Genomic DNA, 27,433 nt, shown 5'->3' with positions numbered 1-27,433 from the left:
GTTCTACTACTGCATCTGGCAAGTTGGTCTAGGTGATATAGAAATCTGCCCCATGTACTCACGTTTTTAGGTTTTCTTTTTCCTCCGAAAAATGTTTCATTGAAGACTGGACCTCGGTGAGACACGCTTGGTAATTATTCAGCAAATGAAGCTGAGCCTGCCTGGCCTTTTTAGCAGACATTATATCCTGCAGTAGCTTGTCCCAACTAGAAGCTGCCATGCTGTCTGAATCTGGCACAACTGAGCCGCTTCCTTCTGCAGTGGTCAAGCAATCTCCGTCCAGCAATGAAGAAGTTTTAGCTTTCTGCTTTCTGGCAGAGCTTTGCCTTTCCAGCAGAGCACACAAATTCTAGTCAGAAGACCAGGGAAAGAGGTTTTAAAACGGAGCAGCCTTGTTTGCACATCATGGGTAAGACATACTTGCTAATCTCACACCATTTTGCTCCTCCTCTCTAGCATACAGAAGAAGCAGGCCATGATCTTGGGCTCAGCATCACTTTGGAACTGAGGGCCATGGTTTGTTCTGCTCCAACAAACCATGCCCAGTAAGCCAAGAACAAACCTTGCCTACTTATCGTGTTTTGTTTGGAGAAAAACCCACCATGATCCTCGGTTTGGCTATAACGCCAAACCCACAGGTCAGGGATTGCTTCTCCTGCACAATCGTGGAAAGAAGCAAAGCAGTCGATATAGGCACCTTTACAGTAAACCATTAACTACGGTTTACTGCAACGTGCCATCATTTTAATTTACAAACATAAGGTTGGGTGGCTCAGTAGTGTGATTCGGTTTAAGGCACCTTCCTACTTTCCTATATTTACTATTTTCCCCAGTTTGGCCTTAAAAAACAATAATAACTTAGCATCAGGACTGGCACACCTTTTGCCCTTTCAGGGAAATGGCAGGGGAATGGTGGGAATATGGATCCAATCTGAGGCCTCCTCTCATACGCTTCCAGAAGGCCCAAATTCTGACCAAATTGCCATTGGAGTAGAGCAATGGTGAGAGAGCATTCTGGCACTGTACTGGGGGTTGGGGGGGGAGAGAGAGAGAAAGCTCTAACCACATGCCTTCTCCTCTGCTAGCAAAGAAGCATGCCTGTAGCAACCTATGGCCCCTCACCTGCATTCCAAGCGAGCAGAGGACTGCTCCATAAAGGGTTTTATCTAATGTGCCTTATTATCAAGGTTATTGCGTTATTGTACTACATTATTTATAGGGACGTGGGTGGCGCTGTGGGTTAAACCACAGAGCCTAGGACTTGCCGATCAGAAGGTCGGTGGTTCGAATCCCCACGACGGGGTGAGCTCTCGTTCCTCGGTCCCTGCTCCTGCCAACCTAGCAGTTTGAAAGCACGTCAAAGTGCAAGTAGATAAATAGGTACTGCTCCAGCAGGAAGGTAAGCAGCATTTCCATGCGCTGCTCTGGTTCACCAGAAGCGGCTTAGTCATGACCCGGAAGCTGTACACCGGCTCCCTCGGCCAATAAAGCGAGATGAGCACCACAACCCCAGAGTCGGCTATGACTGGACCTAATGGTCAGGGGTCCCTTTACCTTTTACTACATTATTTATACCCTTCTGCGAATTGCCCCGAAGCCCAAATTGGATGGAACACAGTATAGAAATTTAAAATAAAAATAAGAAGGCTGGAATATTCACATGCCCTTCTTGGTGGTGCAGGATTGCACCAGGCCTAAGCAGCTTCCATGTCTCTATGTGCATGTGATGGAGCAAAAGGGTGAGAGGGTAGCGGGCACTTCATATGTAGCCACAGATTAATGAAATTATGAATGAATAACGGCTTGTTCACACCTGCTTATCTTGTGCCTAGAAAAAGCACGGATCCGAGCAGTTGTACGCTTGTCCCATACATTCTAGGGATGAAGCCGAGTGGTCTTGCTTTTGCCCTGCTACTGCTTTTCCCTGGGAAAACCCACTCTTTACTGCTAAATTAGAACAAACATCAACCTGGAAAAAATGTGATTGGCTCCAATTCAGCGGTATCAGTGGGTTTTCCCAGGGGAAAGCAGCGAAACAAGTGGAAGTGTGGTTGAGCCCCAAATCTCTTCTTTCCATACCTCTATTTCTCTCAGTTGACCATTCATCAACACAATGTCTAACTCTGCAGCCGAGATTTTCGCTTTCTTGACCTTTTGCACCATCTCTGCATAATCTGCAGTCGCCTGGTCTTCGGGAAGATGACCCCCCTGCGAAACCATTTCCATCTCAGAGCCCTGAAAACACAAACAGGTAATCAACACGCTGCTTTCATTTGGCTCACTCTGCAACTGAGCATTTATTTCTATGTGATCCATCCAGAAGTTAATCTCAAACAGAAGCACTGCTAGGGCTCAAACACAATCGGAAGCCAGATCATCTGGGAAGAAGTCATATCCTTTGTCTTAGATGCATTGTGTTGGCTGCGGTTATTCAGCGAAGCAATTTTTTGCTGAGGTTTCTGTGCAAAACCCAGGAGGCTGTGGTGCTTCCAAATCAGGGCTGAGGAAGAAGTGGAGACCCTAAGCCAGTGTTGGGATCTTGTGGATCTGTGTGCAGTTCTTCCACCTGGTGAATTCTGAACTGCAGCGAACAGCTTCTTAGAGAAATAATTTCAGCACCCACTGAATGCTCCTGGGCAGAAAAAATATATAAAGTGCTTCCTGTTTCAGTTGAGAGTTGCTTGAGTGACAAAGTGCTCCTGGACTCTGCTAGTCTCTTTTGTCCTTGGTCATTCTTTGGGTCTGACACAGTCCCACCTTGCTCTTCAGTCCTGACTACTATTTATTCATTTATTGCCCTCCCTTCATTCTAAGGACACTGTACAGTCAAACCTCAGGTCCCAAACGCCTCCGTTTTGGAACGCTTTGGCTCCCAACACTGAAAACCCAGAAGTAAATGCTCCGGTTTTCAAAAGCCAAATGTCTGACGCGGCTTCCGCTTGAGTGCAGGAAGCTCCTGCAACCAATCAGAAGCTGAGCCTCGGTTGTAGAACATTTTGGAAGCCAAACATGCTTCCGGAATGGATTACGTTCGACAACTGAGGTTTGACTGTACTTACTATATATTTAAGGACGCGGGTGGCATTGTGGTCTAAACCACAGAGCCTAGGACTTGCCGATCAGAAGGTTGGCAGTTCGAATCCCCGCGACGGGGTGAGCTCCCGTTGCTCGGTCCCTGCTCCTGCCAACCTAGCAGTTAGGATTAGGATCACCTGCGGGTGGCGCTATGGGTTAAACCACTGAACCTAGGGCTTGCCGATCAGAAGGTCAGCAGTTTGAATCCCCGCGATGGGGTGAGCTCCTGTTGCTCGGTTCCTGCCAACCTAGCAGTTCGAAAGCACGTCAAAGTGCAAGTAGATAAATAGGTACCACTCTGGCGGGAAGGTAAACGGCATTTCCGTGCGCTGCTCTGGTTTTGCCAGAAACGGCTTAGTCATGCTGGCCACATGACCCAGAAAAACTGTCTGCAGACAAATATCAGCTCCCTCGGCCAGTAAAGGAAGATGAGTAAAGCAACCCCAGAGTTGTTCGCGACTGGACTTAACTGTCATGAGTCCTTTATCTTTACCTTTTAGTATATATTTGGAAAGTTATTTATTTGCTCTACATTTGGACAACTCTTAGGATATCACTAGTCTTTAATCACTGGTTGAAAAACTGAAGGGTTTTTATTTGTTTCTTAGAACTCCTAAGCAACACCAGGTACGAGAGTGCAGGTAAATAATACTATCAATAAATAAGAATCCCTGATAATGAAAAATGCCAAAGGATAAGAAAAGAGGAAGGGAATATGAAGTAAGACCAGGGTGTGTTTGCATTCACATGCAAAACTGAACATAACCACACCAAATTTCCATCTTCCCTGATAATGCAATTATGGTAATTTTTATCCATTTAAGAAGATGCATCACTCTCACTCTAAAGAGAGGCTGCAAAATGCATAAAGAGCAGTCAACTGCTAAAAGACTTAAGTAGGGAATTTCTATCTAAATGGGATGCAAAATCAGAGAAAGGAACAAAGAAACTAAACTGAGACACATTCAAGCAAGTGGTTACAATAAAAAGCTGCGGAGCTGAAGACTAATATTTGCCAATCAGGTAATGGCTGCTAATGTATGGTTCTTACCCTTAATAGGCTAATTAATTATACTAATGATAGAAGAAGCTTAATAGATTCATTGCTGTGTAGGCGATAGTTTTGAGGAGTGGTTGCTAAACATTAGATTCACTGGAGGAATATAAGAAGAAAAGAAGAGCCTGCAGGATCAGGCCAATAGCCCGTCTAGTCCAGCACCCTGTTCTTACAGTGACCAACCAGATGTCCATGGGTAGTAAAGGTAAAGGGACCCCTGACCATTAGGTCCAGTTGCGGCCGACTCTGGGTTTGTGGCGCTCATCTCGCTTTATTGGCCGAGGGAGCCGGCGTACAGCTTCCGGGTCATGTGGCCAGCATGACTAAGCCGCTTCTGGCGAACCAGAGCAGCACATGGAAATGCCGTTTACCTTCCTTCCGGAGCGGTACCTATTTATCTACTTGCACTTTGACGTGCTTTCGAACTGCTAGGTTGGCAGGAGCAGGGACCGAGCAACTGGAGCTCACCCCGTCACGGGGATTTGAACCGCCGACCTCCTGATCGGCAAGTCCTAGGTCTGTGGTTTAACCCACAGCGCCAGGGAGCAAAACATGAGCACAGCAGAACTCTTTCCCAGCAACTGGTATTTGGAAGGTTTGCTGCCTCATGGCTGGTAACTGCTGAAAGCTTTATCCCCCTCCACAAATTTGCCTAATCCTTTTCTAAAGTCATCCAAGTTTGTGGGAATCACAGCCTCCTGGGGAGCAAGGTTCATGGTTTTGACTATGCACTGCTTGACGTTTCTATCTTCGTTCCTCTCTCCTAAACTGGCCAACGCTCAGCTTCATTGGGTATCCACAAGCTCTTTCCACGAATGATGCCGTGTTTTGAACTCATAACTTGCTACCAAGTCTTTGCTGCAGGGGGTGAGCTCCTTCACAGTTTTCAAAAATGCATAAGAGAGCAAGAGAGAGGCTTAAAGGTAAAGGTAAAGGGACCCCTGACCATTAGGCCCAGTCGTGACCGACTCTGGGGTTGCAGCGCTCATCTTGCTTTACTGGCTGAGGGAGCCGGCGTACAGCTTCCGGGTCATGTGGCCAGCATGACTAAGCCGCTTCTGGCGAACCAGAGCAGCGCATAGAAACGCCGTTTACCTTCCCGCCGGAGTGGTACCTATTTATCTACTTGCACTTTGACATGCTTTCAAACTGCTAGGTTGGCAGGAGCTGGGACCGAGCAACGGGAGCTCACCCCGTCATGAGGATTCGAACCGCTGACCTTCTGATCAGCAAGTCCTAGGCTCTGTGGTTTAACCCACAGCACCACCTGTGTCCCCCAAAAGTTCAAAAATGCATAAGAGAGCAAGAGAGAGGCTTAAGCCCCTCCAAAATCATCTGCCCATGGATGTACACAGAAAACAGCAGATCTAGCTGAAAGGCCACACGCAGAGATCTGCAGTGATCATTGTAATGCACCCCTGGTTATTATTATTATTATTGCAATAATTATAAGATAACTAAAATCTTAGACGGTGGTTTAATCTTAGAAGGGAAGGGGTGTGACTGTGACCATCTGTGCACTTCTGAATTTGCCACTACACAACTGGAAGGGAGTTGTAGTTTAGTTAACACCCGGAGGGCTGCACTACAGTTCACAGTGCCTCTTCCTCCCTCCGCTACTAGAAACCCGGAGAGAGAAAGTGCGAGGCTGCAGGAGCTCTAGATAAACGGCTGTATTGGCTGAAGAGCTGCCCGTGTTCAATAATAGCACTTAACAACATCCTTCAATGAAGTTGTGCAACAACAGAGATTATTACCTTGCTTTCTGGTGATGGATTTGTAATGGACGAAGGAGCAGGGTCAGTCCCCATTACTTTCCCATTCATTAACGGCAAAGCGATTGGAGGCACTTCCAACCGGCTATGCGCAGCTTGCAATTTCTTTTGATAGCCAAGCGATTGCTGCTGAAGCTCATTGAGAAGATTATCATCAGGCGGCATTTGCCCCGGTTTCGGCAGCGGCTTTCCACTCTTGCCTGTCGAGCTTGGGAAATTGTGGGCTTCCATCAAGCTTCCTTTTAGCCCCTGATAAATAGAAATGGGGAGAGGTAGGTGGGGAGAGAGAAAGGGGCGGGGGGAATCTTAACCTTTTCGGGACAGAAGTTACTGAAATGTCAATTGCTTTCTTAATGGAACCAACTTCTATAGCAAAAGAAGAATAGGCCGAAGGGGTGACGAAGGTCGGAGGAACAGAAATTTGCACAGAAGAATTGTCACTGTGAGGATGGAGCTTGTTTATAGCTCTTGCAAAGCTTGTAAATGTGAAAAGTTCCTCTCTGGTTGCCTTAATCAATCCTGCCACTTCTCTGTGGGGCTGCCTGGGATCTTCAAGTGGGAACTTTGAGCAAGCAGTTTAAGGTGTCTGCTTAAAAAGCCGATACAATCTCAGACTGCAGAAACAGGGGCGTAAATAGCCTGTCGTGTTAAACCAGTCTTTGACAACCTGGTGCCCTCCGATCAGTATGGTTCTACCTCGAACTCAACTCTGATCATTTCACAGAATTACAGAATTGGAAGGGACCCCAAGAGTTATCTAGTCCAGCCCCTACAATGCAGGTATCTCAGCTAAAGCATCCATCCATGACACATGGCCATCCAACCTCTGCTTAAAAACCTCCAAGGATGGAGAGCCCACCACCTCATGACGGAGACGGTTCCACTGCTGAACAGCTCTTACTGTCAGAAAGTTTCTCCTGGCGCTTAGTCAGAATCTCCTTTCTTGCAACTTAAAGCCATTGGTGGTTTGAGTCCTACCCTCCAGAGCAGGAGAAAACAAGTTTGTTCCCTCTGCCATGTGACAGCACTTGAGATACCTGAAGACGGCCACCATATCTCCTCTCAGTCTCCTCTTTTCCAGGCTAAACATACCCAGCTCCTTCAACCATTCCTCATAAGGCTTGGTTTCCAGACCCTTGATCACAGGTTCCTCTGCACATGTTTCAACTTGTCAATATCCTGCTTAAATTGTGGTGCCCAGAACAGGACACAGTATTCCATATGTGGGCTGACCAAGGCAGAATGGAGTAGTACTATTACTTCCCTTGATCTGGACACTATACTTCTGTTGATGCAGCCTAGAATAGCATTAGTTCTCCCCCCCCCCCTTTTTTTTTTTTTGCTTCTGCATCACACTGTTGACATTTCCTGCCTTGGAGGACAGGTGGCGACGAAAACTCATGTGACGCCCATAGAAAAAACGATGGTTTACTGTTAACAAGCAGGCTAGTGCATGGGTAGGCAAACTAAGTCCTGGGGTCCTGATCCAGCACAATCACCTTCTAAATCTGGCCCACGGATGGTTCAGGAATCAGCGTGTTTTTACATGAGTACAGTGGACGCCCGGGTTGCGAATGTGATCCATGCGGGAGGCACGTTCGCAACCCGCAGCACCGCATCTGCGCACACGCGGGTTGCAATTTGGTGCTTCTGCGCATGTCCAAAGTGCAATTAAGCGCTTCTGCGCATGTGCCAAAACCCGGAAGTAACCCGTTCCGGTACTTCCGGGTTTCGGCGCGTCCGTATCCCAAAAACGCTCAACCTGAAGCGTCTGTAACTGAAGGTATGACTATATGACTATAGAATGTGTCCTTTTATTAAAAATGCATCTCTGGGTTATTTGTGGGGCCTGCCTGCTGTTTTTACATGAGTAGAATGTGTCCTTTTTATTAAAAAAAATCCATCTCTGGGTTATTTGTGGGGCCTGCCTGGTGTTTTCACATGAGTAGAATGTGTCCTTTTATTAAAAATGCATCTCTGGGTTATCTGTGGGGCCTGCCTGGTGTTTTCACATGAGTAGAATGTGTCCTTTTATTAAAAATGCATCTCTGGGTTATCTGTGGAGCATAGGAATTTGTTCATCCCCCCCCCCAAAAAAATAGTCCGGCCCCCCACAAGGTCTGAGGGACAGTGGACTGGCCCCCGGCTGGAAAAAAAAATGCTAACCCCTGGGCTAGTGCATGCTGCTGAAGCTGTGGGCAGTACACTTCACTCCTCCTGCTGCTGTGCATCAGAAGAAACAAGCCACGGTCCAGTTTGTCATGTGATCTAAAGGCAGCTCATGATTTGCCTTTCTCCAGCCAAACCACAAACCGAAGCCAAGGGATCACTCGTGGCTTGTGTGGGGGAAAGAAACAAGGAGCCTGAGGTTCAGGCGACACAGCAAACCAGGCAATGGTTTGTTTCCCAGCAGCAGCAGGAGAGGAGCAATGTGTGCCTGCTCCTTCACGACTGTGCAGGCTGGGGCTGATGGGAGTTGTAGTCCAAAACTGACAGAAGTCAACAGTTTGATGTGCAGCATAAACTTGAGTTACCTTAACAACCAGAGCTGGTTCCTCTCCAGTGTCAGCTGACACAGGACTTGACAATTGCTCATAATTTGTCAGCCATTCCTGGAAAAGCGGCGGAGATCCTCCTTCCATTTGATTGTTCGCTCTAAAGGATTCCTTCTTCGGGTGACAAGAAAATGAGAGAATTAAAGTCCACGAAGAACCGGCAGGAAAAAGGCAGAATAATAATCATATCAGCTAGGTATGACAAGGGAGAGGAGTCTAGAATTATTAAGGCAGAAGCAAAAAATAATAAAAATCATTGTGAGCAATTCCTTGCCAGTGGAATGCAACTGGGAGATTGAGTCAAAAGCAAGAATGAACAGTATTTTTATTTATCTATTTTTCGAACATTAGGCTTGCAACCCACTCAGCTTTTTTGTGGGGTTTGGCCAAACTCCCTTTCACACTGGTAGAATAGTACAAATCTAAACATCTCCAACTCTGACTAGGTGATCTTGAGTTCGCCTGATCATTGCCTAACAAGTTATACTTTTGCAACACCCAATTCTCATATTGCAATGCCTTATTCCCAATTCAAGGTACAGTCATACCTCGGGTTACAGACACTTCAGGTTGCGTTTTTTTGGGTTGCGGACCGCCGAAACCCGGAAGTACCAGAACGGGTTACTTCCAGGTTTTGGCAGTCGCGCATGTGCAGAAGCGCTAAATCACACTTTGTGCATGTGCAGACGCGCTGAATCGCAACCCGCACGTGCACAGACGTGCTGCTGTGGGTTGCGAACGCTGTGGGTTGCGAACGTGCATCCCACACGGATCACATTCACAACCCAAGCGTCCACTGTATTAGTACTAGCATATAAGGTCCTAAATTGCTTGGGCCCCAAGTTCTTCAAAAAGCATCCTTTCCCAATATCTTGCACCTTACAGTTGGCAGGTGAGGCCTTGTTGGCAGTGCCCCCGCTGCAGGCTGCATGCTTGGCGTTGTGACCCAGTTCCTCATTAAAAGAGAATGGTCACGTTGGCATGCCACTTTGCTTTTGAGCTTCAAGTTAACCTTGCTTCAAGCAAAGCATAGTTAATGTAAGCCACGGTTTCTTAGGTCAGTCAGCATGACAAACCATGGCTAAACAAAGTGGAAACTTCCTAACTCCTCCTCTGAGTTGCATGAAAGGAAGGGAGCAGCATGTGAACTTGATGCACTAAACTTATGTTTAGCATGATGCGCAGTGACTAGATCTCTGCAGAGAAAAGTCCACCAGCACAGCAAGAACACTGTTTCCTGTGGTCACCTCTCTCTCGCTTCACCTCCAAAGATGGGAGACTATTTTGCAATTTAACAACAACAAAACATACTTCTTGATTGTAAACAGAACCTCTAAGTGGCTTGCAAAAAAATAAAAGCAAAACAAATATTAAAACTAACCATTAAGACAGAGTTAAAAACAGGAATCCAAAAAAATCGCCAAAATCTACAATAAGCTAAAATCAGATGGACAGGGTTGCCTGGACACAAATGCTTTTAGCAGGCATTGAAAAAGAGTACAGTGAAGGCACCTTCCTGACGGGAAGATGCAAAGAGTTCCAAAGTACGGGGTTCGCCACACCCAAAGATTGATTTCTTACCATTGCAGAACAAATATTATGTGGCACCTGCAGCAGTGCCAGTTCTGCAGATCCAAGGGGCCAAGTGGGCAAGGCGATCCCTCAAGCGGGTGGAGACACTAGGTCAAATGACCAGTGGATCTTTTGATATAGGTTCACATTAGGCAGCCTTTCTCAACCTGTGGATCCCCAGATGTTGTTGAACTACAACTCCCATCACCCCTAGCTAGCAAGGCCAGAGCTCAGGGATGATGGGAGTTGTAGTCCAACAACATCTGGGGACCCACAGGTTGAGAACCACTGGGATATGGAAGAAGGGATATGGAAGCCTATCCTCTAGGAATGTCGTCTTTCTCCTCCAGCCCATGAAAACTGAACTCAACCAGAGCTCAGAGAGACAGAGGCTACTCTGATTTCCCTTTGTAGTGGGCACACATTCCATCCCATAACACTTACTGATCCTCCTTTCTGGCTTCCACCAAGCACTTCCATCAGGCTGATATCAGGAGCATCAAATGAGATCAGCAGTTCCTCTGCACCTGCCTTCTCTTGGATCTGTCCATCATGTCTGAGCGCAGTACTCTGGATGTTCCTGGCCTCTCGTTCTTCCACACAGCCAAGTTTCGCTTTCTTCTTCCGTTTAGTCTGTGGTTCAGCCTTCTCGTCTTTCATGCACTCAGCTTCTCTGAAGGAATAACCCAAACATCATGAACCTCCTGCTTGTTTCTTTCACACAGAGAAGCTTCCAGAACCCTCTTGAATAAATTAAAATAGGGAAGATCTCTTCACATCATCAGATCAATACTTCCTGCACTAAGAAATGCAAACTGACAGCCTATACATGAGACAGAGTTAGGTATTGGTCCAGATACATGTTTACCACCCCAGAGACCTCTAATTCCTGAGTAAGAATGTTTTCTGCCAGGGAATGAGAACCAAGAGATACAGCTCCACCATCTCTTTCAATTGTATGACATCTTTCCTTGTACGGTCCATGTTCCCTCTCCATGTTACCTACCTTAGATATCCTCTGGCCATTTGAATGGTGCTCTCCCACTGGTTTCGGACATCGGAAATCATACACTCAACAGCGAGATTCTTGCTCCCATTGTTGCTCTTCACGTGTTCCCCAAGGCAGACAATATTTTGTAGTTTGGCATCACCCTCCTCTTTCAGGTGTAGAATCTCCTGTGTTGTAAGAAACAGCATGGGGGTAACTGGTTCCACATACACTTGTTTTGCTTTTTAGGTTAAGCCTAATGTTGTAGCTTATAGAGACGTGGGTGGCGCTGTGGGTTAAACCACAGAGCCTTGGGTTTGCCGATCAGAAGGTCGGCGGTTCAAATCCCCACGATGGGGTGAGCTCCCATTGCTCGGTCCCTGCTCCTGCCAACCTAGCAGTTTGAAAGCACGTCAAAGTGCAAGTAGATAAATAGGTGCTGCTCTGGCGGGAAGGTAAACGGCGTTTCCGTGCACTGCTCTGGTTCGCCAGAAGTGGCTTAGTCATGCTGGCCACATGACCCGGAAGCTATACGCTGGCTCCCTCGGCCAATAAAGCGAGATGAGCACCGCAACCCCAGAGTCGGTCACGACTGGACCCAATGGTCAGGGGTCCCTTTACCTTTTAATGTTGTAGCTACAATAGAGAGCCGTACTGTATAAGTTAGATGCTGCTGCAGCCAAGTGGCTCATGAATGGAAGAAAAAGATGGCAAAAGAATAGAAGAAAAAGATGAAGAAATGGAAAAGGAATATTGGGGCGGTGGGGGGGAGCTCACTCTGAATTTAAAACATTAAAGCATTCTTTGGAATGCTGGTGCTACTGCTAAGCTAAAGTATTTGGCCCAAAACTTTTTTAGTGTTTTGGGTGGGGAGGAAGAATACCCCCAACCAAAAACTGGACTAATCTTCAGGGGATGGGTGCAACCAAAGAACTTTTGGGCGATGGGGTGGGTGGGTGTTTCCATTCTAAAAACAAAAATGCAGGAGGGGATTTTGCTGCCCTCAGCAGACTTACAGCATTCCCTTTGTAATTATGGGCAGGATGTCCTACAGGAATTACGTTAACTATGTCAGTTTGCAAATGCTACAATTCTCAGAGTGATTCAGCAGTACAGTGGTACCTTGGGTTAAGAACTTAATTCGTTCTGGAGGTCCGTTCTTAACCTGAAACTGATCTTAATGGGGGCCCCCACTGCCGTCACCACATGATTTCTGTTCTCATCCTGAAACAAAGTTCTTAACCCGAGGTACTATTTCTGGGTTAGCAGAATCTGTAACCTGAAGCGTCTGTAACCTGAAGCGTCTGTAACCCGAGGTACCACTCTAAGTCCCTTTTCCTAGGGAACTCCGAGAATTGTGGTTCTGTGCAGGGAACAGGGGTCTCCTAAGAACTCTTTACCACCCTTAGTAAACTACAGTTCTCAGAATTCTTTGGGGAGGGGAAAATGCATGACTCTTTAAAGTGTTATGATAACTGCTTTAAATGTATAGTGCAGATGGGGCTGAAATCAGACAGAATGCTCAATAAAGACCAGGTATAATTGAACACATTGTTCGGAAGATCCCTGTGTGCCATAGTGCTGCAATTCTACGCCATGATGCTACTATGTCAATTCACAAATGCAGACTCCAGATTGGAGTCATCTGAGCTGACAGTGAGCAAAGAGGTTCAAGGGGAACAGCATCACACCACACCATGTGAGTTGTCTCTTTTAGTACCTTTATTTTCTCCAGGCTTTCTTCCAGCGGTGCCTTGGATTCCTTAGAGCTTAGGCCTAAGATTGTGTCTTTCAGCCTTTGCACCCAGCGGATCATATTCTGGGCAAGTTCTTCAAAATTATTTTCCTCTGCAGAAAGGACCTGGGAAACGTCAAGGCTTTTACAGACACAGGTGAGCAACGTCTTGTACCTGTCGACAAGCTGAGGGGTTACCAGCATGACTTCCTCCTTAGATAAACCAGACTCCCTCAAAGAATTTGCCAGCCAAGCAAGAGAATCAAACGACTCTCTGGGGGAGGAAAGAAAAACACACACAAAAACAGATTATTTTCTTTTGCAACACAAGGGTCCATAGGTGAGAGGTAAGGCTCGTAATCTGCATGCACTACTGCAATGCACTCTACGTGGGGCCACCTTTGAAGGTGACCCGGAAACTACAACTAATCCAGAATGCAGCAGCTAGACTGGTGACTGGGAGCGGGCACCAAGACCACATAACACCGGTCTTGAAAGACCTACACTGGCTCCCAGTATGTTTCCGAGCACAATTCAAAGTGCTGGTGTTGACCTTTAAAGCCCTAAACGGCCTCGGCCCAGTATACCTGAAGGAGCATCTCCACCCCCATTGGGCCTTCTGGCGGTTCCCTCACTGCGAGAAGCCAAATTACAGGGAACCAGGCAGAGGACCTTCTTGGTAGTGGCACCCGCCCTGTGGAACACCCTCCCACCAGATGTCAAAGAGAAAAATAACTATCAAACTTTTAGAAGATATCTGAAGGCAGCCCTGTTTAGGGAAGCTTTTAATGTTTCATAGGTTATTGTATTTTAGTTTTTTGTTGGAAGCCACCCGGAGTGGCTGGGTAAACCCAGCCGGATGGGCAGGGTATAAATGATAAATTATTATTATTATTATTATTATTATTATTATTATTTGGTTCAATTGTTGGCAGCTCTTGTTAAACATTTAACTCATTCAACAAACTTATTCAATGAGGGGTTTGGTGGGATTCGGGGTATATTTATCAAAAATAATTTATTCTTGGTGCTTTAAAAAACATTTTAAAATAATTGCTTCGACTTATTCATTTATGTCGTCTTTACAACTGCAGCTTCAGCCACACCCACATTTATTCTTTTTAAATAAAATATATATATATATCAAGTTTAGGGGCTTTTTTTGTCATTTTTCTGGATTTGATTTTTTATTATTACACCCCTCCCCTGGATTTTCAGAACATTTTGCCGATTTGGCTATCCGAATCCCAGGCTTGCCCAGGAAAATCCGGACGTATGGCAGCCCTAACTTTGGTATTTTGCCCCTGGAGCATTTACCATGGGGCAATGTGGCCCTCGAGACTCAAAAGTGTTAGCTGCCACAGTACCAGATGTCTGCCAATAGCAATCAGAATCAACAGCGGGCAACTTCATATGATTTGTTTATCCTGTATAACTGGCCAAAGCAGTGAACAAATATTTAAAAACCTAAAGGCAGGATACCTCTGTTTTAGAAGAATTTGATAAAAATGCTCCAGCCTCGGCTTCTCTACTTGATTCTCTTGCCACTTCTTTTCCTGAAGGCTTAGCCATTCCTCTAAGCTACGGAACAGATATTCAAGTCTGGGGGAAAAACATGTAAGGAAATAAATACAAGGATTACGGTACATGAGAATAATTATACAGCAATTTAAGGCAAATGCTGTGAAAGGGTCTTGCTCCCAGTACCAGCTTTTAAGGCACCAAGTCCAGACCACTTTATTTGTCTAGATCTTTAATGGTGGATCTGGTTTCTGCTCTTCCACTATTGCTTTTCACAGTTTTCATGTTGCATTGCTTACAGAAGAGAGGGCAAAGCAGGATTGACTGTGGGCGATTTCACAGAATCATGGAATTTGTAGAGCTGGAAGAGACCAGGAGGGTCATCTAGTCCAACCCCCTGCGATACAGGAATATTTTGCCCAACGTGGGGCTCAAACCTATGAGCCTGAGACCCAGAATCTCATGCTCTACCGACTGATTTGACATAAGATTGGCAAAGATTGCTGGCTCTTAACTGCTTAACAACAACAGCAACCACTCCCCCCCTTTCTTCTTCCCAAACCTTATTCTGTATACAACACTAATTACATGTCTCACATTACAGTCATCCCTTGGTTGTCAAACGCCTTGGTACTTGGACGGTTTGGTTCACAAACACCACAAACCCGGAAGTGAGTGTTCCGGTTTGCAGACGTTTTTTGGAAGCTGAAAGTCCGACGCAACTTCCAATTGAGTGCAGGAAGCTCCCGCAGCCAATCAGAAGCCTCACCTTTGTTTTCGAACTGTTCCAGGAGTTGAATGGACTCCCAGAACAGATTAAGTTCGACAACCAAGGTACCACTGTAATGGTAACTGATATATATAAAAGACTTTACAACCTGAGAAAAGAGACACTGCACATATTTTTGTAAACCAAGAAAATCTTTAAAAACCGCAACAGCAAAATGAATTGATTCCTAAAGTTATACGGCTGAGGTGGATGAAGAAAGTTTGTGGGTTTTTCAGTAGAGGTACTCAAAATCCTTTAATTCTGAGTGGTGGATCTTGGGATTCTAGCCAAAACAAACAAACCCCAAAGTTACTCCCCGAAAGCTGGAACCGACCTTCCCTGGCTTGTATCTCCTTCTCTGTGCGCACGCACCCACATTTGTGGGTTTCTGTTGTTGCTGCCGTTTATTGTTATAATATTGTGTGGGTAACCTTGAAGACAAGGGACACGGGTGGCACTGTGGGTTAAACCACAGAGCCTAGGGCTTGCCGATCAGAAGGTCGGCGGTTCGAATCCCTACGACGGGGTGAGCTCCCGTTGCTCGGTTCCTGCTCCTGCCAACCTAGCAGTTTGAAAGCACGTCAAAGTGCAAGTAGATAAATAGGTACCACTCTGATGGGAAGGTAAACGGTGTTTCCGTGCGCTGCTCTGGTTTGCCAGAAGCGGCTTAGTCATGCTGGCCACATGACTCGGAAGCTGTACGCCAGCTCCCTCAGCCAATAAAGCAAGATGAGTGCCGCAACCCGAGTCGGTCACAACTGGACCTAATGGTCAGGGGTCCCTTTACCTTTAACCTTGAAGACAACGTAATCTCAAGGTAGGATAGAAACATCTCGAATAAATACATAAAAGGGCTGTTGGTGGTCCTTAAAATAAGCTGGGCCTAGTGCACTTGGCCTTCTTACCTATTAATCTGCTGCAAAGTGACATGGAGCTCCTTCTCCCTTCCCTGACACCTGCTGATCACGCTCTGTAGTTCTGCTTCTTGGCCCTTCATCCATCTGCTCATGTGGCTGACGTCCACTTCGGGGAAATAGCTCTCCACCTGGCTCAAGAGTGTTTTCACCTCCTGGAAAGCACTGCCTTTGCCTTCAAAGGTTAGGAAGGTCTGGACGAAAATAAACCCAAACACAAAACACAATATATGTCTGTACGTGTGTGTGTAAAATGCTAAAATCTGTTGGCTGCTGCAGTCGTTTAGCAGGATACAAATCCCTACCCTCCGTGCCATTCAGAGAGAAATGTGAGAAGCCAAATTCAGCTGGTGCAGAATTTGGCATCCAGGTTGCTCACCGGGGTAAGACGGTTTGAGTGCAGCACATCGATCATGGCCCAACTGTGCTGGCTGCCAATTAGTTTCTAGGCCCAACTCAAAGTGCTGGTTTGGACCTATAAAGCCTTAAACAGTTCAGGACCGCAATACCTCAAGGACCACCTCTCTCCATATGAACGGACTCAGACCCTGAGGTCATCATCGGAGGTCCTTCTTCATGTGCCGTCTCCATGAGAGGTCTGGATTGTGGCAACACAAGTAGGGCCTTTGTGGCAGTGGTTCCGTGTATGGAATGCCCTACCCAGGAAGGTTTGGCTGGCCCTATTATTATTAGTAGTAGTACAGTAGTACCTCTGGTTGTGAATGGGATCCATTCCAGAGGCCCATTCGCAACCTGAAAAGAACGCAACCTGTGTCTGCGCATGTGCGGGTCGCAATTCGCCACGTCTGTGCATGCGCGTGACATTATTTTGCGCGTCTACGCATGCAGCGAAACCCAGAAGTAACCCTTTCCGGTACTTCGGGGACGCAACCTGAAAATGCGCAACCTGAAGCAAACATAACATGAGGTATGACTGTAGTAGTTTGTATGCCACCCTTTATTCATAGATCTCAGGGCAGTTCACAACATAAAATTACAATCTAAAAACCACAAAATACATAATAAAATTACAAACAATAGCAAACCAATAGACTCACAACACATTTATGCGCTCTATGTGGGGCTACCTTTGAAGGTGACCTGGAAACTACAACTAATCCAGAATGCGGCATCTAGATTGGTGCTGACCTTTAAAGCACTAAACGGCCTCGGCCCAGTATACCTGAAGGAGCGTCTCCACCCCCATCACTCTACCTAAATCGCGCTTTGTGCATGCGAAAAAGCACCAAATTGCAGCCCGCGCATGCCCAGATGCGCCACTGTGGGTTGCGAACACTGTGGGTTGCGAACGTGCATCCCGCACGGATCATGTTCACAACCCGAGCGTCCACTGTATATAGGTGCCCCCCCCATGCCATTTGGAGGAACACTGAACTATTGGTTGCAAGCCCAAGTCCAAGCCTCGTGCCTTACCGCCAGCCGCTGAATTTTCTCTTCCAATATCTCTTTTGTTTCTGAGGGATCAAAACATTCCTTCAGATTTAGCCAGGTACTACTGAACCAGTCACAGAAATCCTGGCAATGGTCTGCAGAAAGAAATATATATATATGTTAAAAGTGAGACGGTGGATCTCCTAGAAGATTAGAAGGGAGAAAGAGAAGGGATGTGTAAACAACTTCCACAGTGCTGCCTTAGTTGAAAGGAAGTATGACACTATGGCAGCTGTGTTAGGCTCTGCCGTTTCTAGGCCTTCTCAAGCATTCAATCTAGGGAACTCCAGACATTCAAACAAACCACACTTTGTGTGATGGTTGAACCCAGCCAGTGTGTGAGTGGCTGATTAACGTAAATAAAGGATATCTTTCCTTAGGGGAAATAGGAAGCCTCGAACATATATTTTTTAGATGTCCTTTTTATGTTGAGATTCGTAGAGACACCATTGATCCTTTGCTGAAGAGGCTCGCCGATCTTTCAGACAAGTCTAAACTTAATTCTCTCCTCTTAGGCAAAGATCATATGATGACCTGGCTGGTAGCCAGATTCTGCGCCCAGATTTGTAGGCACAGATCATCCTCTAGAATAAAATAGCTTACTAGGGAAATGCTGAAGTTGCCCTTTGGGGCGCCTCAGGGTCGATTTTTTATGGTAGCCCAAATCTCAGTTCTACGGGTGGATGTATATATCTCAATTTTAACTCATGAGCTATTGCTGCAATCTGCTCCGATTGTATATTTTATTTTTATGAACTCTGTTTTTATTGTGTTATGTTATGTGAGCTGGTCTTTGACCGTAATAAATTATCTATCTATCTAAGGATGTCTTTTTTTCTTTTTAAAGGGATGTCTAGAAGTAGTGTTTATTTTACTCACAGTTCAGGAGAGTCATAAAGTGATCCTGGAACATTTGCATCTTGGAATCAAATAGATCAGTGACACTTTTGAGTTGTTTGTTTAATTCAACCACCTCGGGGTTCAAACAACTTGTCTCTTTTTCAAGCAACTTCACATGGTGTTTTTGCTGAAGAATCTTCTGGTGTATCTCCTAAATTAAAATGCAGAAAGAAAACAATCCTTCTTTAAAAAAATGCTGATAGTATTCATAAGCTTCCTGTCAGCGTGTTTCAGAAAGCATTGATCAGTAGGCAGCCCCAACGACCTATCAAAAATGGCCCGTGGGAGCTGGTGGCCAAATCCAGATCCTCACCTCTGCTTTATGGAAATATACTGTGAAAGGATTGGGCCCTTGTTTCTTTCCTGCCCTTGTCCCCTCAAAACTGCCAGTTTCTGCCTCTTTCCCTGGGCACATATTTTCCTAACCACCCCAACTTTCTGGTGATCCGCCATTTTGTGGAATAATGTCATTCCAGCCATGGAGCCTTCAACATTGAAGGTCTCTTTCCCTTGAAGAGGAGAGTGGTGGTATTCACATTCAGCCATCTAGCCCTAAATCAAGGAATCACACAAGGGCTCTGATTTTGGAGGACAGTCCTGCCAGTGCCATGATAGCAAGCGGTAGTAGATGGGTTTTTGTTTTTCCATTTTCTTAGTGTTGTTGCTGCTATACCTCTGTGTTGGATTTTGCCATCACAAGCTGCTTTTGGCTAGGCAAGGTTTCGGAAAGTGTTCTAGAAATACTTTAAAATAAATAGCTAAACAGAATCCCTGTGCTCAGAAGTGCTAGGGACAAATAACAGAGAGGAGCCATCAAATTCACAAGAAGTAATAGCTCCACTTTTCTTCTGCACTAGTCCGAACTTGTGTGGAGTCCTGTGTCCAGTTCTGGGTGGCACTTTTAAGAAGGATTTCCCAGAAGGAAATGAAATCAGGTTCAGAGGAGGAGCAGCAAGGATGTTCGAGGGTATCCTAAGAAGAAAGGCTGAAGAAATTATGTTTAACGAAGAAACAGAGCAGGGGAGGAATATGACAGAAGCCTTTGAGTGTCTAAAGTGCTCTCACTAGGGATGTACAAATCTGTCAATTGGATTTATTTCAGTATTTTGTTTTTCAAGTCTTTTGTTCAGTTCCCCACATTTCCATATCAGTTTGCAATTTTTATTTTTATTTTTAAAGTCCTCATGAGAATTCATCAGCATTTGAGTGTGAATTTCTCCTTTTGGTACGCTATTTTGCCTAATAATACATTTTTGCAAAACACATTTTTCCTAATATAATGCAGGGAAAAGGAAGGGGAAGTTCTGCTGTGCAAGAAGAAGTCTGCCACACAAGTGGAACAATAGCGTAAATATATCATCCTTTGGCCCTGCTCCCAAACCTGTTACATCTGTGCCAGCCCTATAAATCCTTAGGTGCCTTTGTTAGCATTAGAGAAGTTCTGAATACAGTTCGGAAGGAAGCCAGAGCCGATACAGTAGGTGTTAACCAAAGAAGAGTGAGAGACAGAGCAGGTGTTTGTGTGTTTTTAGAATACCTCCAATTTAGCAAAAATCCCCAAGGTGTTAGAAGGAGACAAGGATCTGAGAAGCGATTCTGTCATTCCAATCTGCGTCTTGGCTAGGTCAAGATCTTCTTTCAGCTCAGCTGTGTTGCCATTGAGTTCAGTGGGTATCGACTGGTTCGGTAAGTGCTTTATTATAAGCTCCATTTTGTTCAAAAGAGACGATTTGATGACCTGGAAAAGGGGGGAAACAGAGGACTTGCATAAGAAGATAAAAAGAGCCCGGCTGGACCGTCTAGCCCAAGCATCGCCACAGCAACCGACCTGGTGCCTGCAGGAAACTCACACACAGGACCTGAGCACAAGAGCAACACTCTCCCCTCCTGTGGTTCCCAGCAATGGGCATTCAGAAACATTACTAGCTCCAACTGTGGAGGGGGGAGCATAGCGAGCAGCCACTGGTAGCCTTACCCTCCATGAATCTGTATAATCCACTTGTAAAGCCAGCCAGGTTGGTGGCCATTGCTGCCTCCAGTGGGAGGGAGTTCCGCAGGAGAACTACCATACTTTTCGGTATATAAGACGAGGTGTTTTTTTTTACTGTAAAATAATGATCATAATCGGGGGTCGTCTTATAAACGGATAGTGCAGGTGGGGGGTGGGTGATTGGTCGCAGCCGCTAGCAGGAGCTTGTCAGCGACGATGTTGTGTGTGATTGGTGGCTGCGGCAAGGGCTTTGGATTGGGTGCTGCTGCGGCGATGGGTTTTATGATTGGTGGCTGTGGCAAGGTGTGATTTGAATTTGCTCTTGCTCCTGCAATTGGGGGTGCGATTGCCGGCAAAAAGCTTGACAACTCTGGGCCATCTTCCTCCCATTTTCTTAAATTGGGCTGCCCAAAAATAGGGGGCGACTTATACGCGGTTGCATGTTATACACGCAAAAATACAGTATGCGCCGTGTGAAAAAGCACTTGCGCAGTGGAACATGCCTTCCCTCTCTTTTCCCTGCATGTAGATGTCCTTTTGCCAATGAGATAATTTCACTCAGTTAAACCCTAAGTATATTTACTGGTGCTATTTTGCATTTCTTCATATGCACATGTAGAAAAAGAAGGTTGCAATCGTTTCTCCCCTTCTCCATACCAATCCCCCTGGTGGCAGGCATCCTATCTATATCAATACATAACCTCCTGAAGAATCGTGATCGCAATGATTGCCCCCCTCTCCCTTTCACCTGCAATTCAAGTGGGGTCTCGTAGCCATTGAGGAGATACTGAATTTCATCCACCTTTGCATCAAACTCCTCTAGATTCTTTTGTTGGGACTTCAAGCCAGCCTACAAAGAAAGAGGGCGAAATTGTCTCACGGGCCAAACAAGTTTTAACTTTCGTTCCGCAGATTAGAAACGAACGACCACACGGATCGCTTATAAATCTTTCGAGACACTGAACAGATTTCCACTGGGCACGAGGTTGAAGAATCACAGATAAAAACAGAACAAGCTAGAAAACGCGATCATTAAAATGTTGTTGGCATCCGTCTGTCTCGAGAGACAACGGAGTGCATCTCTGAAGGTACAGCCAAACTGCTGGAGAATCACAGCGCCTGCTGTGGATGCAAAGACCAGGAACTTGGAACTGCTGCCTCCCGTGTTGCTTTTGCTGTGCTGGGAGCACCAAAGTGACCTGTTCAGGGAGCAAGCCTGGGCCATGTGCATGGAGGTTCTGGGCTGCCTGGATGACAAGACCTCCCCTCTTGGTCTTGTGGTCCAAAGGAAAGCAGAGCAACATGTTTGGCACCAGCTGGGCTGCAGGAGTTGCCGGAAGGAGGCGTACAGTGGTACCTCGGTCTACAAACAGTCCTGTTAACAAACTATTCGGGCAGCAAACTCCGCAAAATCGGAAGTAGGTGTCCCGGTTAGCGAACTTTGACCTCGGAAGCCAAACGGTGGAAGGGCAGGAGGCCTCGGTAGGGAAGGCTCGCCTCAGTTTAAGAACGCTTTGGTTTAAGAATGGACTTCCGGAACGAATTAAGTTCGTAAACTGAGGTACCACTGTACAAGGTGCCATCCAAGCATCTTAGGGACTCCATTCTGGATGTGTGTAAGGTTTACTCCTTAGCCTTTCCTTCTCCCGAAGATGTCCCACACAGCAGCGGGGGAAATGTGATTAAACTGCATTAAAACGTAATCAAACACTAACAGAATTAAAACAGTGTCATGGATACATACTTTAAGGTAAAGGTAAAGGGACTCCTGACCATTAGGTCCAGTCATGACCGGCTCTGGGGTTGCGGCGCTCATCTCGCTTTATTGGCCAAGGGAGCCGGCATACAGCTTCCGGGTCATGTGGCCAGCATGACTAAGCCGCTTCTGGCAAACCAGAGCAGCACACAGAAACACCGTTCACCTTCCCAGAGCAGCGGTACCTATTTATCTACTTGCACATTGACGTGCTTTCGAACTGCTAGGTTGGCAGGAGCAGGGACCGAGCAACGGGAGCTCACCCCATCGCGGGGATTCGAACCGCCAACCTTCTGATCGCCAAGTCCTAGGCTCTGTGGTTTAACCCACAGTGCCACCCGCGTCCCCACGTGCTTTAGGGTGTGCTTAAGTCCAGGAACGGCAATGCTTTGTTTTCATACATGTTACAGAGACCCAAATAGCTCCGTTCTACACACTTATATTTGGCCATGGTGGGAAGGAGCAGTTCAGCACATTTCTCACTAGGATATCACTCCTCCTTGAATAGACATTGCCTTGGACCAAGGCAGACCATCGGTCCACCTACCTCAGTATTGTGTTAATTGACTGGGTTTTTCCCCAGCCCAACTTGTGATTCCAGGGACTGAATCTGGGGACCTTCTGCACGCAAGGCAAATTCTCTGTGACTGAGCTGCAGCCCTCCTGCTTCCTGGGCTACTTTCAGCTCCCCGGTTTGTCCTCATGCCCTTTTCTGAACGCTTGAATAAAGTTACTGTCTCAAACATATGTGCCTCTCCAATCACCCCTCACACCCCCACACTTTAAAAAAAAAGGAAAAAGGAAAGCATTTTCATTATGGAGCCAACACAGCGCTTAGGTTGGAACTCTAAGGCCGAAGACCAGAGGGTGAGCGGAATCAACAACTTCAACTGAAGGGTAAATTGCACCGTTCCTATCACCGTCTAGTTTAGAACCAGTCAACGGCATTAATTAATTGGCAGATAGATTTCTATGTTACAGTGGAACCTCAGGTTGCGAACGTGATCCGTGCGGGAGGCACGTTCGCAACCTGGAGCATTTGCAACCCGCAGCACCGTGTATGCGCATGCACGGATCACCATTCAGCACTTCTGCGCATGTGCAAAGCGCAATTTAGCGCTTCTGCGCATGCGCCGAAACCCGGAAGTAACCCGTTCTGGTACTTCCGGGTACGGCGCAGTGCGCAACCCAAAAACACGTAACCTGAAGCATCTGTAACCTGAGGTACCACTGTACTAACTTAAACCAACTGGAAAGCTCAGTTGGTTTTTAGAGCGTGATGCTGATAATTTATTTATTTATATAATGCCCTATACCTGGAGGTCTTAGGGCGGTTCACAGAAAAGATCACAATATATAAAAATCACAATAACCCAATAACACCTCCCCCCCAAAAGCCACATTTTAAAAGGGTATAGGATATCAATCAGGTCAACCAAAGGCCTGGTTAAAAAGGAACGTTTTTGCCTGGCGCCTAAAGGTGTATAATGAAGGCACCAGGCGAACTTCCCTGGGGAGAGTATTCCACAGATGGGGAGCCACAGCAGAGAAGGCCCTGTTCTCATATTGCCAACCTCCGGACCTCTCGAGGAGGAGGCACACGAAGAAGGGCCTCAGAAGATGATCTCAGGGTTCAGGTAGGTTCATTTGGGAAAAGGCGGTCCTGAGCCGCAAGGTTGCAGGTTCAATTCCCGTATGGGACGGCTGCATTGCAAGGGGTTGGACTAAATGATCCTCAGGGTCCCTTCCAACTCTGCAGTTCTATGGCTCTATGAGTCAGGCCACTGGTCCACCTGGTAGCGGCTCCCAGTCTCACCTGGAGATGCTGGGGATTGAATCTGGGGACCAAGTCAGGTCCTCTGTCACTGAGCCACAGCTATGCCCCATGCTGCCCCCATCGACCTTACCTCCAGGTCTGCCAGCTCCTTTTCAGTCAGGCAGCCACCGTCCAAGTTCTTCAGCTCTGCGTTTAACCACTCCTCGCTTGAACTTGATAAATTAAGGAGCTTGTCCCACAAAGCCAGAGCTCTTTCCAGATTTTTGCAGTAGTTTTCAGTCCATTCATTGACCTGGCAGGTCAAAAAAGATCGAAGAATAAATATTTCCAAGCGAGCACCAGCAAAGGGAGCGTGAGACGAAGTCAGCCACATAAACAAGAAGTGGGGGAGGAGGGGAGGTTAATCCGTTGGACGGAGACAGTTTCTTACCAAATATGGCTTAGGATATTATCACATCAAAGACAATGGCAACACTCCAGGTTCTCAAGACAGGTCTGGCAAGGTGGTTTGGGCTCATCAGATCTGATCACCTCCCCAAAATGTGTCCCAACTAGTCTCAGACTCAAGCAGATCCAACATCATCTTGCATTTGAAGAAAAGCATTCCTACAGCCGATCCCTAAGATTTGCACTGCTGAGATGTTTCCTGGAGGGCTTAGCGTTCCCAAAAGGCGCAACCTATTAAAGCTGCTTGTCTATATCTCTCAGAATTATCCCTTAGGGGAGACCATGACGCGAGACAGAAAGCCATACAGAACTGATAACCTGACACCCCGGACACGCAGTCCTTTAAGCTCTCCTTTGGTGAAAGCTTGATTCCACCCCCCACCCCCGGTTTAGGAGTCTCCGGCATACCGTATTTAATTCATCCGAAATATTACTTGCGAGCCAGATTCAATTACTATAATGCATAACAGATCAGACCACCCTGATCATTTACTTTTTACATACATCCAGCCATCTGTCCACAATAGCGTTAGCCTCATTCTCAAAGGGAGGATCCTCCAAGCTTTTCATTTTGTTCAGCTGGGACTGAAGGCTTTTGCCGATCTGGTTTATTCTGTCAATGTCTTCAGAATGGTTGTTAAATTCTTGTTTGACCACGTTGACCTGTGGAAAAGTGATAATATGCACCTGTGAGCACCTTGAATTTGGGGCAATTTAAACAGGAAGAATCCTGGGTGCCTATCCGTAAGAAATACAGTGCTTTTGAAGTTACCTATAATATTTGTAATCAATTTTTTTAAAAAAAAGAAAAATAAGAATCAGAATTGAAACTAACAGATACCATTAAGAGCAAAGAAAAATACTTATTTTTAGTAACATTTTGTTCAGAATAAGGTCTACACCGGTTATGTTATCTTTCAGACGGGTTTTACAGTTCTGCCTTCTCCCTTTTTAGGAAGGCATGACTTGTCAGCCTGTTCATTGTAGACAAAATTCCAATTATTTGTTTGCCTGTTCATTTTGTTTTTTAAAAACTGTATCCAGCCTCAAGCTTTTCCCATTCTAAAATTTCTAGGCTGCTTACAGTACTATTGAAAACAACAAAAATAGAGCATTAACACAGCTGTTTAAAACACATTTTTAAAAAAAGAGAAACAAAGCCACAGGAATCCAATAAAGAGAACCTCAAAACTGCAACACCAATCAATTAAACATTAGCATCAGGCATCAGTCACATGATTCTGGTTTCCGGATTAATTTACAGAAGATTTTGGAAGGGGGGGGAAATACTCTTGCGTTGTGGAGCATGTGCATATTTTATTTTATTTGCTTCAGATATTTTGTGAAAACGATTCTGGAAGCTACTGTCGTGTGAAATAAGAGCTAACTTTCTGAATTTTAAAATTGGAAGATCTATCTGTGGGTGTAAGGGTGCATCATAATCCAAACCAGTAGTTTCCAAATGATGGAGACAACATGGCACCATGTTTTGCTTTTAAACTTTCCATCTCAGAACTCTATAAGGCTGCTTGTTTGTGCACCGATGGAGCATGGCCACTGAAACCCTGACCTCTAGCGCCTGGCGATTAGACAACATTCGCTAACTAGGTCTTTGTTTTCTGGCAGACAATGAAGTCTGTTCTGCAGTAGATACAGCTGGGCAGACGGTGAGAAAGTAGGGCAAAGGGCTTGACGAAACAGATAGCAGCGAACCCCCTCTCCTATCCTTTCCATGGGGAAAATAACGCTGAAATTTTGCAACCTGGCTGGTTTCTTCCCTTGAGAGAGAGGTGTATGGATTTGGGCGCTTGACACTTATTTTTAAAAAGAAATAGTTTTAATTTAAACCTATAGGACAGTTTGTATGCGGGATTGGTATTTGTGTGTGTGTGTCTGTGTGTGCATTTGGAGTGGCATATGCAGTGGTACCTCAGGTTACATATGCTTCAGGTTGCATACACTTCAGGTTACAGACTCTGCTAACCCAGAAATAGTGCTTCAGGTTAAGAACTTTGCTTCAGGATGAGAACAGAAATCACGCAGCGGCGGTGCGGCAGCAGATGGAGGCCCCATTAGCTAAAGTGGTGCTTCAGGTTAAGCACAGTTTCAGGTTAAGAATGGACCTCCGGAACGAATTAAGTACATAACCAGAGGTACCACTGTAATGGCTCTGGGAATGCGGGTGGCACTGTGGTCTAAACCAGGGGTCAGCAATCTTTTTCAGCAGGGGGCCAGTCCACTGTCCCTCAGACCTTGTGGAGGGCCGGACTATGTTTTGAAGGGAAAAAATGAACAAATTCCTATGCCCCACAAATAACCCAGAGATGCATTTTAAATAAAAGGACACATTCTACTCATGTAAAAACATGCTGATTCCCAGACCGTCCACGGGCCGTATTTAGAAGATGATTGGGCCAGGTCTGGCCCCCGGGCCTTAGTTTGCCTACCCATGGTCTAATCCACTGAGCCTCTTGGGCTTGCCAATCGTAAGGTCGGCGGTTTGATTCCCCATGACAGAGTGGGCTCCCATTGCTCTGTTCCAGCTCCTGCCAACCTAGCAGTTTTAAAGCACACCAGTGTAAGTAGATAAATAGGTACTGCTGTGGCAGGAAGGTAAATGGCGTTTCCGTGCACTCCGGTTTCTGTCACGGTGTTCCGTTGTGCCAGAAGCGGTTTGGTCCTGCTGGCGACATGACCCGGAAAGCTGTCTGTGGACAAACGATGGCTCCCTCAGCCTGAAAAGCGTGATGAGCGCTGCAACCCCACAGTCGCCTTTAACTGGACTTAACTGTCCAGGGGTCCTTTACCTTTTACCGTTACCCATAATGGCCCTCCTGTGTGCCTTTATCCCTGTATCACTGTCATTGCAATACTTCAGCCTACACTTGGGGTCACAAAACTCAAGACCAAGGGTCATAGGCAGCACTCCAGCCACTCTCTATATGGCCTGTCAGATGGTGGTGGTGGTTGCTCGTGAGTAACCAGGCAGGATTCCGACCTGTCTTTTTCAGGTTTTATTGTGCAAACTATTTACAGTGCAGATCTACCAAGTTCATGTCCGTCTCAGTCACTTGCAGAATCCGGCAGTGGCCCCTTCTGGCTTCTCCCCCAACATAAGAACTTCGGCACCCCAAGCCTCCTCCTCCCCTC

General features: G+C 46.2%; 1 protein-coding gene across 6 annotated transcripts in view; it reads right to left on the bottom strand.

Moving 5' to 3' along the window:
- The window catches only part of SYNE2 (spectrin repeat containing nuclear envelope protein 2), a 259,349-nt gene that overhangs the window by 145,529 nt on the left and 86,387 nt on the right, over positions 1 to 27,433 (bottom strand). For 5 of the 6 annotated variants that reach the window (XM_077923084.1, XM_077923110.1, XM_077923093.1 and 2 more), the window contains exons 31-45: positions 24,788 to 24,946; positions 23,967 to 24,128; positions 21,052 to 21,153; positions 19,851 to 20,051; positions 18,293 to 18,464; positions 17,396 to 17,508; positions 15,953 to 16,155; positions 14,240 to 14,359; positions 12,743 to 13,031; positions 11,041 to 11,210; positions 10,479 to 10,707; positions 8,442 to 8,576; positions 5,890 to 6,156; positions 2,080 to 2,235; positions 63 to 349 (exon numbers count right to left, since the gene is read on the bottom strand). In XM_077923084.1, coding sequence (XP_077779210.1) covers positions 63 to 349; positions 2,080 to 2,235; positions 5,890 to 6,156; positions 8,442 to 8,576; positions 10,479 to 10,707; positions 11,041 to 11,210; positions 12,743 to 13,031; positions 14,240 to 14,359; positions 15,953 to 16,155; positions 17,396 to 17,508; positions 18,293 to 18,464; positions 19,851 to 20,051; positions 21,052 to 21,153; positions 23,967 to 24,128; positions 24,788 to 24,946 — 2,765 coding nt within the window. The remainder of the gene's footprint in view (positions 1 to 62; positions 350 to 2,079; positions 2,236 to 5,889; positions 6,157 to 8,441; positions 8,577 to 10,478; positions 10,708 to 11,040; positions 11,211 to 12,742; positions 13,032 to 14,239; positions 14,360 to 15,952; positions 16,156 to 17,395; positions 17,509 to 18,292; positions 18,465 to 19,850; positions 20,052 to 21,051; positions 21,154 to 23,966; positions 24,129 to 24,787; positions 24,947 to 27,433) is intronic. The other variant, XM_077923091.1, reaches the window with a different exon arrangement.

The sequence above is a fragment of the Podarcis muralis genome, chromosome 1 (assembly GCF_964188315.1).
Source record: "Podarcis muralis chromosome 1, rPodMur119.hap1.1, whole genome shotgun sequence".
NCBI lineage: Eukaryota > Metazoa > Chordata > Lepidosauria > Squamata > Lacertidae > Podarcis > Podarcis muralis.
Note: the sequence above shows the minus strand (reverse complement) of the source record. Positions and strands in the feature narration are given on the sequence as shown.